General features: G+C 37.2%; 1 gene segment (V, D, J or C); it reads right to left on the bottom strand.

Annotated features, from left to right (window-relative positions):
- Positions 1-4,763: 4,763 nt before the first annotated feature.
- On the bottom strand, positions 4,764-5,324 carry LOC103544347 (T cell receptor alpha variable 9-2-like). The segment is given in 2 exon segments: positions 4,764-5,098; positions 5,219-5,324. Coding segments are annotated over 2 exon segments (441 nt in total).
- Between the last annotated feature and the right edge of the window lie 7,026 nt (positions 5,325-12,350).

The following is a 12,350-nucleotide window of genomic DNA, read 5'->3' as shown; positions in this document are numbered from 1 at the left end:
TTCCCAAGGCAATGTACAGATTCAATGCAATCCTTATCAAAATCCCAATAGCATTTTTGAAATAAATAGAAAAAACAATTCTAAAATTTTTATGGAAGCACAAAAGACCACAAATAGCCAAAGCAATCTTGAGCAAGAACAAAGTTGGAGGCATCATATATCCTGATCTCAAAATATACTACAAAGCTGTAGTAATTAAAACAGTATGGTACCAACATACAAACAGATACATGGACCAGTGAATCAACAGAGAGTGCAGAAAGAAATTCACACATTTATGGTCAATTGATCTTTGATACAATGGGGAAAGAATAGTCCTCATTCTCCAATGGGGAAAAGGTAGCCTCTTCAATAAATGGCATTGGGAAAACAGGATATCCACATACATAAGAATGAAATTGGAACCTTATCTCATACCTTACACTAAAATCCATTCAAAATGAATTAAAGACAAACATAAGACATAAAATTGTGAAATTACTAGAAGAAAACACAAGGAAAAAGCTACTTGACATTAGCCTAGGCAATAATTTTTTGGATATCAATCAAAAGGCACAGACAACAAAAGCACAGATAAACAAGTAGAATTGCATCAAACTCAAAAGCTTCTGCCTAGCAAGGGAAACGATCAACTGAGTGAAGAGATCTACAGAGTTATAAAAAAATGTTTGCAAACCATATATCTCATAAGGAACTAACATCCAAAATATACAAGAAACTCAAACAACTGAATAGCAAGGAAACAACCCAATTTAAAAATGAGTAAAGAATTTGAATAGACATTTCTCCAAAGAAGACATATTATTGGCCAGTAGGTATATAAAAAGGTGCTCAACATCACTAATCATCAGGGAAATGTAAATCAAAGCCACAATGAGATATTACCTCACACCTGTTAGAATGGCTGCTATCAAAAGGCAAAGGATAACAAGAGTTGGCGAGGATGTGGAGAAAAGGAAGCCCTTATATACTATTGGAGTGAACATAAATTGGTGCAGCCATTATGGAAAACAGTATGGAAGTTCCTCAAAAAATTAAAAATAGAAATACCATAGAATCCAGCAATCCCGTTTTTTAGTATACATCCAAAAGAAATGAAATCAGTATCTTGAAGAGATATCTGCACTCCCCTGTTTGTTGAAGTGTTACTCACAGTAGCCAATATATGGAAACATCCTACATGTTCATAGACAGATGAAATCAATCTTGCCACTTGAGATGACATGAATGGACCTGAAAAACATTACGGTAAGTGAAATAAGACGTAGACAGAAAGACAAATAGTGCATGAAATCACTTATTTGAGGAATCTGAAAAAGCTGAATTCATAGAAGCAGAGAGTAGGAAGGTGGTTGCAAGGTGGCTTGGGGGTGGGGGAAATGGGGAGATATTGGTCAAAGGGTGCAAAGTTTCAGTCATGCAGGATGAATAAGTTCTGCAGATCCAACATACAACACGCTGACTCTAGTTAGTAATACTGTATTGTATACTTGAAATTTGCTGAGAAAGTAGATGACATGTTCTCATCACAAAAAAAAAGTGACAATGTGAGGTGATAGATATGTTAATTAGTGTTACTGTGGTAATCCTTTCACAATGTATATGTATATCAAAACATCATGTTGCACACCTTAAATATAGACAATTTTTATTTGTCAATTATCCATCAATAAATGTGGGAAACAATTTAAAAGCAAAAGAGAGGATGCATGTAAAGGGCCTATGGTAGTGACTAGTTTGAATTTAGCCCTCAACTAAAATATAAGCTCTTTAGGATAGACAATTTTATCTGTTCTATTCTCTACTATATCCTCAGTTTCTAGAATAGAGCCTGCAAAGAAATAGGCATGTAAATTTTTATTGAATGACTTAAGGGTAATTTTTTGTTCTGGTACTCGTAGTGGTATTTTTTATTATTCATTTGTAATTTAACAATTTTTTGTAGGCCTACTGCTGCCCAGATATGGTTATATGTGTTGAGGATAAGCAAATTCTCCATTCTCATGGAATTACAATATAATAAGAGGAAAGACAGAATATTTAGCACAGATGCTGATAAGTGGTAAGTTTAGAAGCTTGTGCAAATTCTCTTCTTATTGCTTCTATTTTCTCAGTGAAATAGGAAGCCAATGAACAATTGAGAGTGGGGATATATGATATTTATTGCAAAGTTGAGATACAATGCACAGAGTGGTGGAAAGCAAAAGAATGAAAAAAGATATACCATGCAAACACTTATCAAAAGAAAGCTGGTATATTATATCCATTTAAAACAAGCTAGGCTTTCAGAATAGAATTATTAGAGGTAAAGAAAGTGTGATGGTTAATTTTGCGTCCACTTGGCTAGGCCATGGTACTCAAATATTTGGTCAGGCATTAGTTTAGAAGTCCCTGTGAAGGTAGTTTTTAGAAGAGATTAACATTTAAATGAGCAGACTTTGAGTAAAGCGGGTTACTCTCCATAATGTGAGTGCACCTCTTCCAATCAGTTGAAGGTCTTAAGACAAAAATATTGAGGTCCTGGAGGTAGGAGGAATTCTGCTTCCAGACTGCCTCGGGATGGAAGCTGCAATATCAGCTCTTCCCTGGGTCTCCAGCCTGCCCGCCGGCCCTGCAGAATTTGGACTTTTCAGTGTCCGCATTCATATGAGCCAATTCCTAAAATTTCTGTCTCGGTCTCTTCCACTCTCTGTCTCTCTCTCTGTACACACACACACATACACACACACACACACACCCCCTATTGATCCTATTGGTTCTGTTTCTCTGGAGAACGCTGACTTAATATAGAGTTTTTTAAAAATTGTAAAGAGATTTCATGTCCCAAAAATCATAGTCTTAAATTTGTATGCACCTAAATAATATAGATTCTTGTTTGTAGGTTTTACATATCTTTGTGAACATTTGTTATGTTACACAACAAAATGATTTTAAGTGTTGGTGGTGATGATGTAGCCCAAAGAAATGGTTGATCCCTCAGAGACACTTACTTCAGGGAAGGACGGAAACACAGAATCAGTCAGCAAACTCAAGAGAGATGAGAGGAGAGAGGAAAAGAGAGAGGGAGAAAGAGAGAATCTCAGACAACGGAACTGCCCATACCCATTCTACTTAAATTAGAGGCACTATGTTTGAAATATAATAAATTCTCAACAACGCCCTCAAGCGAGGCAATGATCTTTACCACAACAGATTTTTACAAACTTCATGACGGAGCATATGTGTAACAGAAAAAATTCAAAAATTTTCCTCCAAAGCAGTGACAGGATCCAAAACACTGAGGCAGCAGCACCTTTCAATTGTTTAAATTCTGCATGGCAGAAAAAGACCATAAATAAAGTCAAAAGGATAACGATAAGCTTTGTAAAAAGACACATATATATGACAGTCATATGACAATTTTCATAACATATAGAATCTTCTTTAAAATCTATATTTAAATGACAATAATGCAGTAGAAAATGGGTAGATATATGAACGGACAATTTACAGAAAAATGTAAACGGCTTTTAAATATATGAAACGATACTCCATCTCATTCATAATTAAAGAATTATTCAAAATAAAAGAAAGCTTCACTGATAAGCAAAAGCCAAAAACCTTATTAATGCACAAGGTTTGGGGAAAATAGGTATTCTGCCCAATCACCACTACTGGTGGTATACATTAGCAAAACATCTAGAAAAAAATTTTGTTGAACCCTATAGACTATTATGAGTATGTTCCTATCTTGAATAATATTTTATTTTCCCTGAAGTGAATAATTAATCATTATATTTTTCTACTTTAACTATTTTTACTTTTTTATGTGCTGTTCCTCAGTTCATCAATGACTAACTTCCAGTTTTCTGGGGGGGTTGGGAAGTGATCGTTGCTTATTACGTGGAAATTGGTAGCGAACATGGGTAAGCTGTTACTATATATTTTCTCTTCCAGTCCTCCTATTTCCCTCCTCCCCAAAATTCTTTCAAAATGCACAAACGCATACACACGCACAGCACCATCTACCTCAATTATTGAAAAGTAATTGGAGCTCCTGATTCCTAAACCCTTCCACGAGGGGATAGCACACATCGTGGTGCTTGTTGTTGGCTTCTCACACTGGATCCAAGGTTCTTCTTTATTTGGTCTGCTATGCAAGATTTTATTTCTCCGTATTTGCTCACCCTTTAAAATTTGGTTGATATCACCGTCTGCTGTCATCTCCTTTCTGTTCTCTTTGTGAGTTTATGCCTTGTTCAGTTTCTTTACTATCCTTTTAATATGGTTTCAGAAGATACAGGGATGAATATGTATGCTTAATCTTCCATTGGCACTGCAAAACTATCTTGCTTTAAAGCCAACAGATCTCTGTACTGGCCTGGAATAAGATATGGGGCATTCTCCATGATTTAGACACAAATCTAAAAGAATAATAAGATACAGCAATACCCACAAAATGGCCTAGAACAACTTGTGAGGGCGGATTTTGACTACAAGGATAAGCAAGAGACCACTTCTTTGTTTATGTTTTATCTTAAGATTTATGGTTTTATCTTAAGATTATTTTGGCCCTGAAGGAGGAACTATTGGTGTCGCATTGTTTTCAGTTTCACTAATGAAGAGTTGGGTATGGGGAATGTTCACTTCTTGTTCTTATGCTCTAGCCGTTTGTATGATTTTGTATCAAGCAGGGACTGCAGGACAAACAACCATAGACTGTGATGAACCCAGAGTGGATCAAACAGTCAGAGACACTCAGCAGCCAGGCCCCTTGTTGCTGTTCAGAGTTTGTGCTCAGCTCCCCCTGCAGTTCCTGTCACTGTGTCACTCATAGCACAGTAGTACATAGCTGAGTCTGACTCTTGGACTGAGGCTTTCTCCAAGTGGAGGGAGGTGGTTTCTGTATTGTATGTGGCTTCAAAACTTTTGCTGGGTTCCTTCTTGTTGGCCTTCGTGGCTCTCAGGAGGAGCTGTGGACCTTCTCCAGGATATTGAACATACCAGAAAAGAGTGGGGTACCCGGTGGTTGAGTAAGTACAGTTCAGAGTCAGGGAAGCCCCTTCTGAGAGGGTCACTTGGCCTTCCATCTGGGTCACTGACTCTCCATAGGTTTGTCCTGGGGAAAACAAAAGAGATGTGTCACCTTGGGCATAAAGTTCTGGGATAAAATTATGATTAAAGATTTTGCTGACATAGCAGAAGAAAGAATCCGAATTTTAAGAGATATTTTACTTACCAAGCATTAAGAATATCAAAGTCATTAAGCCTGGAGAAGAGTTCATCGCTGGATTATCATATAAATATTGCTCTCGATTCTTAACATGAAGAAATGTTGAAGTCATAGTGAAACGGTAAATCAAAGCCTACATTTCACTCAGGAAATGTGTTTGGGTTAGGAAGTTGCACCCCCTGGTGGACAGGGACTGAAATGTGATGCATGTTTCCTAGACTCCTCACAAAGTCAGAAATATGTTCTCATCTCTGACTTTATTTATGTGTGCATGTCAGTCTTCAGGTGGCGCTTAGAAATCTGAACAACAGCTACTGTAACCTCTCAGGTCTATTTTGTTTTGGGACACCACCTGACATCGAAGTTCTTTAACAGAGCATCCCAGGGTATTTCTATAGCTGAGAAGACATCAATTTTCTTGAGCACTTTAATACAGTACTTATATTCTCATGTACTCATCGTGGGCCACCTATCATTCATTAGAATGTCAGAAAAGGGTTTGGGTTTGAATACAGAGGAAGTAATAAGAAGTAAGGCATTATTGAGTGATTTTGTGTTTCTCAGCACTCTACCCCAATATATAGAACAGTGACTGGCATTTATTATGTGCTGACTAAATATTTGTTAAATTAAACAAAAATAATGAATAAACAATCCTTGATTGAGGATTCACTACTACTTGAAATACGATATTTCCTCGGTCCTAAAATAATATTAATTGTAAGGAATGCCACCTTTTTCATAGAAGCTTTTTAGGAGAAAAAGTCACGCTATCTTATCAATAGTCAAATATTCCTGAATTTCAAAATCATTCAAAAGTGAAAAATTTGATTCCTAGACAGAAGAAACATCATAACTGAAATTAAAAAATCCACACACAATGATCTGAGATCAATATCTTATTCTCCCACTATTTCGTTGATTCTAAGATAAGATGGTTAACTTATGTGAATTAGGCAATGAATATTAATCCTGTACTTCTAATGGAGATTAGAATAGCCTCAAGGATGCTTTCTATTACTGTCCATCTGCCAAATTTTGGTGCCAAACTTTAATCAAAGAATTTTCCCCCACAGGATAGGGAACCCAGAAGATATGGATTTGCATCAAAACTCTGGAGCAAAGTTAGGCCTCTCTTCTTTCTCAGTTTTCAAATTGTTCAAGACATGCAGTTGATATTCATACAGCAGCTGATAATGCAATCATTGTGTGAGTGATTTAAATTACGGATTCTAGGATCCCACCACTAACTTCATGAATCAGGCTCTCCAGAGTTGAGACCCATTTTTAAAAGCTCCCTGGGTAGTTTTGTTGCAGCCTGCCTGATACCAGTTTACAAGATTTCATTTGTGATAACTGTCCTAGCCCAAGATGGTGCTCAAAGATGAGGGAGAAAGCTCTGGGATCAGCTTGGGGAAATGTCCCCCAACTACACAGATTTCAATAAACTGGTCTTTTTCATGAAGTACAAGCAGCAAAAGCAAGAACGTCTTTAGCTCCCTTTTTATGACCATTTGTTTTATAAAACAAAACAGAAAACCTCTGAGAATTATCAGGATGAGATTCTGGAGAAGGACACATCTTTCTGTAAGGCCTGGTAAACATTTATCCCCAGACACATAGATAGAAGCTTAGCTCAGTCTGTTTCCTGGAGTTCACTCTCCACAGATTCAGACCGAGAGGCTTCATGAGTCCAGAGTCATCATGTGAATAGTCTCCCAGATGCGGACTCAAGTAGGAAATTCAGGCCCAGATACTGTCTGGGTTCACGTATCCGTTCTCTTCTTCTCCACCTTTCAAGTCACATTGTCAGAACCTGGCACAAAACTACGCTAGGAAGAATTCCGGAAAAGTTGATACAAACTTCTATCCTGTTATATGAGGAGAATGCAAAATCAGTTGGGATGAGTCTGAGTTGAAAGTAAGTGGTACAGCACATGGATGCAGAAAGGTATATAAAAAACAAAGTTTAAGGTCAATTAGAACCTAGAGGAGAAATATTTTGCATTTTGAGTCACACAAGAAGACTTGTACAACGTTGAGGGAAGATATTCGTTAAATTTGGATTTTTAATTGCTTCATTGATGTATAATTTTCATAAACATATACTGCACCCATTTAAAGTAAACAATTTTGTTAGATTTATGTTTGTATGTACTTGTGAAGCGTCAGCACAATCAGGATAATGAGCGTCTGCATCGCCCCGAAAGTGTCCGCATCTCTTTGTAACCCTTCTCTCAGCCCTCTTGTCACCTCCCACTCTCATTTCCAGACAACATTTCTGCCATAAATTAGTTGGCATATTTTATAATTTTATATAAATGGAATCATATGTACTTTTTTGGTTTCTTTCACTCAGCATAATTATTTTGTGATTCTCCCGTGGTCTTAGAAGTATCAATGTTAATTCCTTTTTGTTGCTGAGCATTATTCCATTATGTAGATATAAAACAATTTGTTTATCTGTTCACCTGTTGACAGACATTTCAGTCAGTCCCAGTTTGGGGCTGTTACAAATAAAGCTACTATGAACATTTGCATGTAAGATATTTTATAGACATATGGTTTATTTCTCTTGGGTCAATACCTGGGAGTAGAATGACTGAATCATATATTGGATCTATATTTGACTTTTTTAGACTTACTTGTTCATCTATTAGCTTTGTTTTTATTATAGATTCCCTTGGATTTTCTACCCAGACAATTATGCTGTCTGTGAATAAAGATAGGTTCACATCTTCCTTTCCAAACTGTATGTCCTTTGTGTCCTTCTCTTGCCTTATTGCACTGGCTAGAACCCCCTAGTACAATATTAAATGGAAGTGGTGAGAGGCAAAATTCTTCCCTTAAAGCTGATCTTAGGGGAGAACATTCATTCTTTCACGATAAAGTAGGACATTTGATGTAAGTTTTTTGTAGAGGACCATTATTAAGTTGAAGAAATTCCCTTCAATTTCTAATTCATTGGGAGTTTTTAATCAGGAATGGATGCTGGATTTGTCAAATGCCTTTCCTGTACCTACTGAGGTTACTCTCATTAATTGATCATCTGTCTTGTCAATCTCTTTGGATACATTATTAAGTGTCACAACAAAATATTAAAGAAGATATCACTCTCCCATTTTACAAATAATGAAACAAAGCTCACAAGTGTCTGGAAAGTTTTTGGTAGAGCTAATAGTTTTGAACACAGCTCTCTCTGTTAGTGAAAACCTGTTCTCTGGTTTCTCCACTATAAATTATTTTCAAAGACAATTTGCGAGAGACTAGAGGGTAGCAAAATTACTACTTATTGAGCCTTTGAAAAATTTTAAGGTAGTATGTTAACAGGTTCTTTATTTATGAAAATGGAACTAATAAGAAATAATTAAATAATTGCAGGTTTGGCTTTTTCACCAAAACAGGAAAGAACACATTATAAAGGATACACAAACTATAAGTCAGGAGCAGACCATGAGGTGATGGCTTGAGCATTCCTTTGAGACCAATTATTAGGCACCTGACTTGAGCAATGCACTGTAGCAAGGGTGATAAACTCTTCTAGGCTTTGGTGAACCACCAGGATACTGGAACTTCCCTCACGGCCAGTGATCACTCTCTCTCTGTTCCTTGAATCTTGCTTATGAGAAAGGAGTCGAGAGCATAGTTGTTCAAATTAACCAGTATAAATGGTTCCCAAAAATTTTAAAATGGAACTGCCATACAATCCAGCAATTCCACTTCTGAGAATATTTTCAAAGATATTGAAAATAATTGGTGTATACCCAAAATATTGATTTATTTTTATATCCATGTTTCCACCAAAAGGTGGAAGCAATCCAAATGTACATCAACAGATGAATGGATAAACAAAATGTGCTAGATACTTACACTGGAATATCGCTCAACCTTAAAAAGGAAAGAAATTCTGACCCATGCAACAACATGGATGACCCTTGAAGACATTATGCGAAATTAAATGTCACGAAATGACCAGTATTGCATGATTCTACTTATACAAGGTATCTAAAGTAGTCAAACTCATAGAAAGGGAAAGTAGATGGTAGTTGCCAGGGGCTGGAGAGACAGAGGATGGGGAGCTATTGTTTAATAAGTACAAACTTTCAGTTTTTCAAGATGAAAGGAGTTCTAGAGATGGATGGTGGTGCTGGTTGAACAAGATAAATGTACTTAATGCCACTGCATTGCACACTTAAAAATTGTTCAAATAATAAAATTTTATGAAAAAATTAAAAAGACACTTCTTTTAAGATTTCTACTCTACACATCTGCTTTCAAATGCAAATATAAGAGGAAATTACAGTACAAGATCACTTATCAACTATCCATTACCATTCAAATTTTAAGGCACTGAGAAAATGGGTTAGAAGTGGAAGGAAAAAATTAGAGAGCATGAGTATTATGGATTATGGAACACTGATTGGACAAGAAGGGCCTGGAGGTGCGCAAAATGAGCCTCATGATGGCAAACCTGCTTTTAGAGGAGTGATGAAGGGAAGGGCAAGATCAGAGAAAGAAGATAATTCATACTCTGCTCCTTCAGTGTCCTTCTAAGAGCCACTAATTGTTGATCATTTTGTGGATAAGACTGTTGGAAGGCAAGTAAATCCACACTATGGAAATTGAACTCTTCTATGCTAGGGATTTTAATAAGATGGAATGAGCAGTAGCACAAAGTTTGTCACATAGTAGGCAACTTAGAAAGTAAACAAGAATGCCATTAACTCAGCCCCCATACCTAAATTAAACTAATTCATTAAATGATATGAAACTGCACAATATACAAAAGAAGGAAAGCAACAGAGAGATTTCACAGCCTTCCTTATTCAAAACAAGACCTGTAACATAATATGTACTCAATAAATATTTATAGAACAAATTGGTCTGAAAAATCCACAATTCACCCATATTTTTACTGATTTTTGTGGCAGATGTTTCAGAATTTCCCTAGTCCATTCCTCTTGCTCAATCTAATCACCAAATGGCAAACTGTCTTTGTGGCTGTTCTTTGTCTTCAATAAGCGATTTCAAGCCAATGATTCAGAGATAAGGAAATTTTGATGAATGATAACTCTGGACAGGGTCTATGAACCTAGAAAGGTATTTTCTTAGAGTGAATGTTTTCTCTCCAACCCTACACCTATGCTGCCACATCCCTAGTCACTTCCTGTCTGTGATGGCAATTCTGTGCCTTGGTCCCTACAACAGGTGCATGTATCAAGCAGAGCCCTGGGGTTTTGGTACACCTCCCTCCAACATGCCTCTCACTGTGGTCTCAATCAGTGCACAGAAATACACTGCAGAGTCCGCCAGCTGTGAAGTTGAGATGACAAGCTGGATGGATTTGTTTGCCTTCTGGAAATTCAATGAATAGCGACCTTCTGTGGCATTTTGCTGATTATAAGAGTCCTGACGAATCAATAACATCATCACCCCACTGCTGGACTGCTTGTACCAGAATAGACTATAACTGCTAGAACTGGTGTCGTATCTGCAGTTCAGGGTGACAGCCTCCTTCTCCTGCACTAACATTGATGATTGGTCTTGAGTTACTTTCTGGGCACTACTGGATTCTGAAGGAAAAAAAATTGAATCAGAGGTTTAGGATAAGTGATGTGGGACAAAGATATTCTATTTTACACCCTGTACCCCTCCTTCCCAGGGTACCTCCAAGACACCACCTGTACCCTTGGTCCTTAAGTCAGGGAAGAGGCACATTCCCTCTGGGGCCATCCTTACCTAGCCATATTGAAGCCATGACCACCTTCAGAAGGTTGGAGAACAACATGTTTGAGTTCTTCCACTAGATGGTAAATATCTTGTTCTTCAACTTCAGAGCTCTGCACTGTGAGGCGAGACTGACAGAGTGAGAGACGGATTACTGTGTTATGTGCTGCTGCTGCCCCAGAACAGGAAACAGGGCTTTCCGGGTGTAACAGGTTGGTGTGGGTCACAACAAACTTTTCTACACACTGAATGAGAGTCTCACCCAACCCAAACTTCCTTTTGAATTAACCAACTCTTAATTCGTAACAATTACATCTGAAAATAAACATGGATACAAGTTTATATTGAAAGGAATATTGATGATTTGACCAACTGCTACGTTCAGTGTTTGCATCTGTAATGGAACTGGGCTGGTGGCACTTATTTAAAAATATTATATGTAACGGATTGTGGAAACAACATAAAATATAATAATCATGTATCCTCACACTTACGTATGCTGTTCTTTCACCAACAGTAGAAATAAATCAGCCAGCCCCGATGATCTAGTGGTTAAAAGTCATTGCTCTCACCGCTGTGGCCTGGGATTGGTTTCCCAGTAAGGAAACCACACCACTCATTGGCCAGTTGTCATTCTATTGCATGTTTCTGTGATGCTGAAAGCTAAGCCACCAGTATCTCAAATATCAGCAGAGTCATCCATGGTGGACAGGTTTCAGTGGATCTTCCAAATTAAGACAGACTAGGAACAAAGACCTGGCCACCCACTCTCAAAATGATTTGCCGTGAAAATCCTATGTATGGCAGTAGATCATTATCTGATAAAGCAATGGAAGGTGAGAAAATGGTGCAGAATGGGTTCAAGCATCTTCAGATCTTGCAGTGGATCACAATTTAGTCTGATGATACCACACAGAGTACCAATTGTTCTGCTATCCATAGACAACCAACAGTTTTCTACCAATTGGTTGACTAACTAGGAAATATCATTAATTTCTCCTCATATTATTCAACTCTGTTATGCTTCTCAATTAAAATAATCTCATGATGTACTCCTGTCTTTCAAGAAGTGTCTATGTCCAAACAGATCTTTTGGACACTCTCATATCAAATTCTGCATTAATATGTTTTTTAATAATCTTATCTTAAAAATTGAAAAGAGACAATACTAGCCTGGGTTATGTAATAACTACTCCAGATTCCTTTATAAAATCCAACCCTTTAGCAGAAAAAATTAATTCAAGTGTATGAACTTGTGGATCTTTCTTGTGTATGTCAATTTCAAAAAGAAATCATATTCAGTGTTAGTCAATATGTTTTTAACATAGTTCACAGCTTCCAAATACTATGGAGACACTGAGGTTTCTTAACCATCTAACCTTTTCTTAAACTTCTCAGATATCTGATGTGT

Source organism: Equus przewalskii, chromosome 1 (genome assembly GCF_037783145.1).
Source record: "Equus przewalskii isolate Varuska chromosome 1, EquPr2, whole genome shotgun sequence".
In the NCBI taxonomy this organism is placed as follows: domain Eukaryota; kingdom Metazoa; phylum Chordata; class Mammalia; order Perissodactyla; family Equidae; genus Equus; species Equus przewalskii.
Note: the sequence above shows the minus strand (reverse complement) of the source record. Positions and strands in the feature narration are given on the sequence as shown.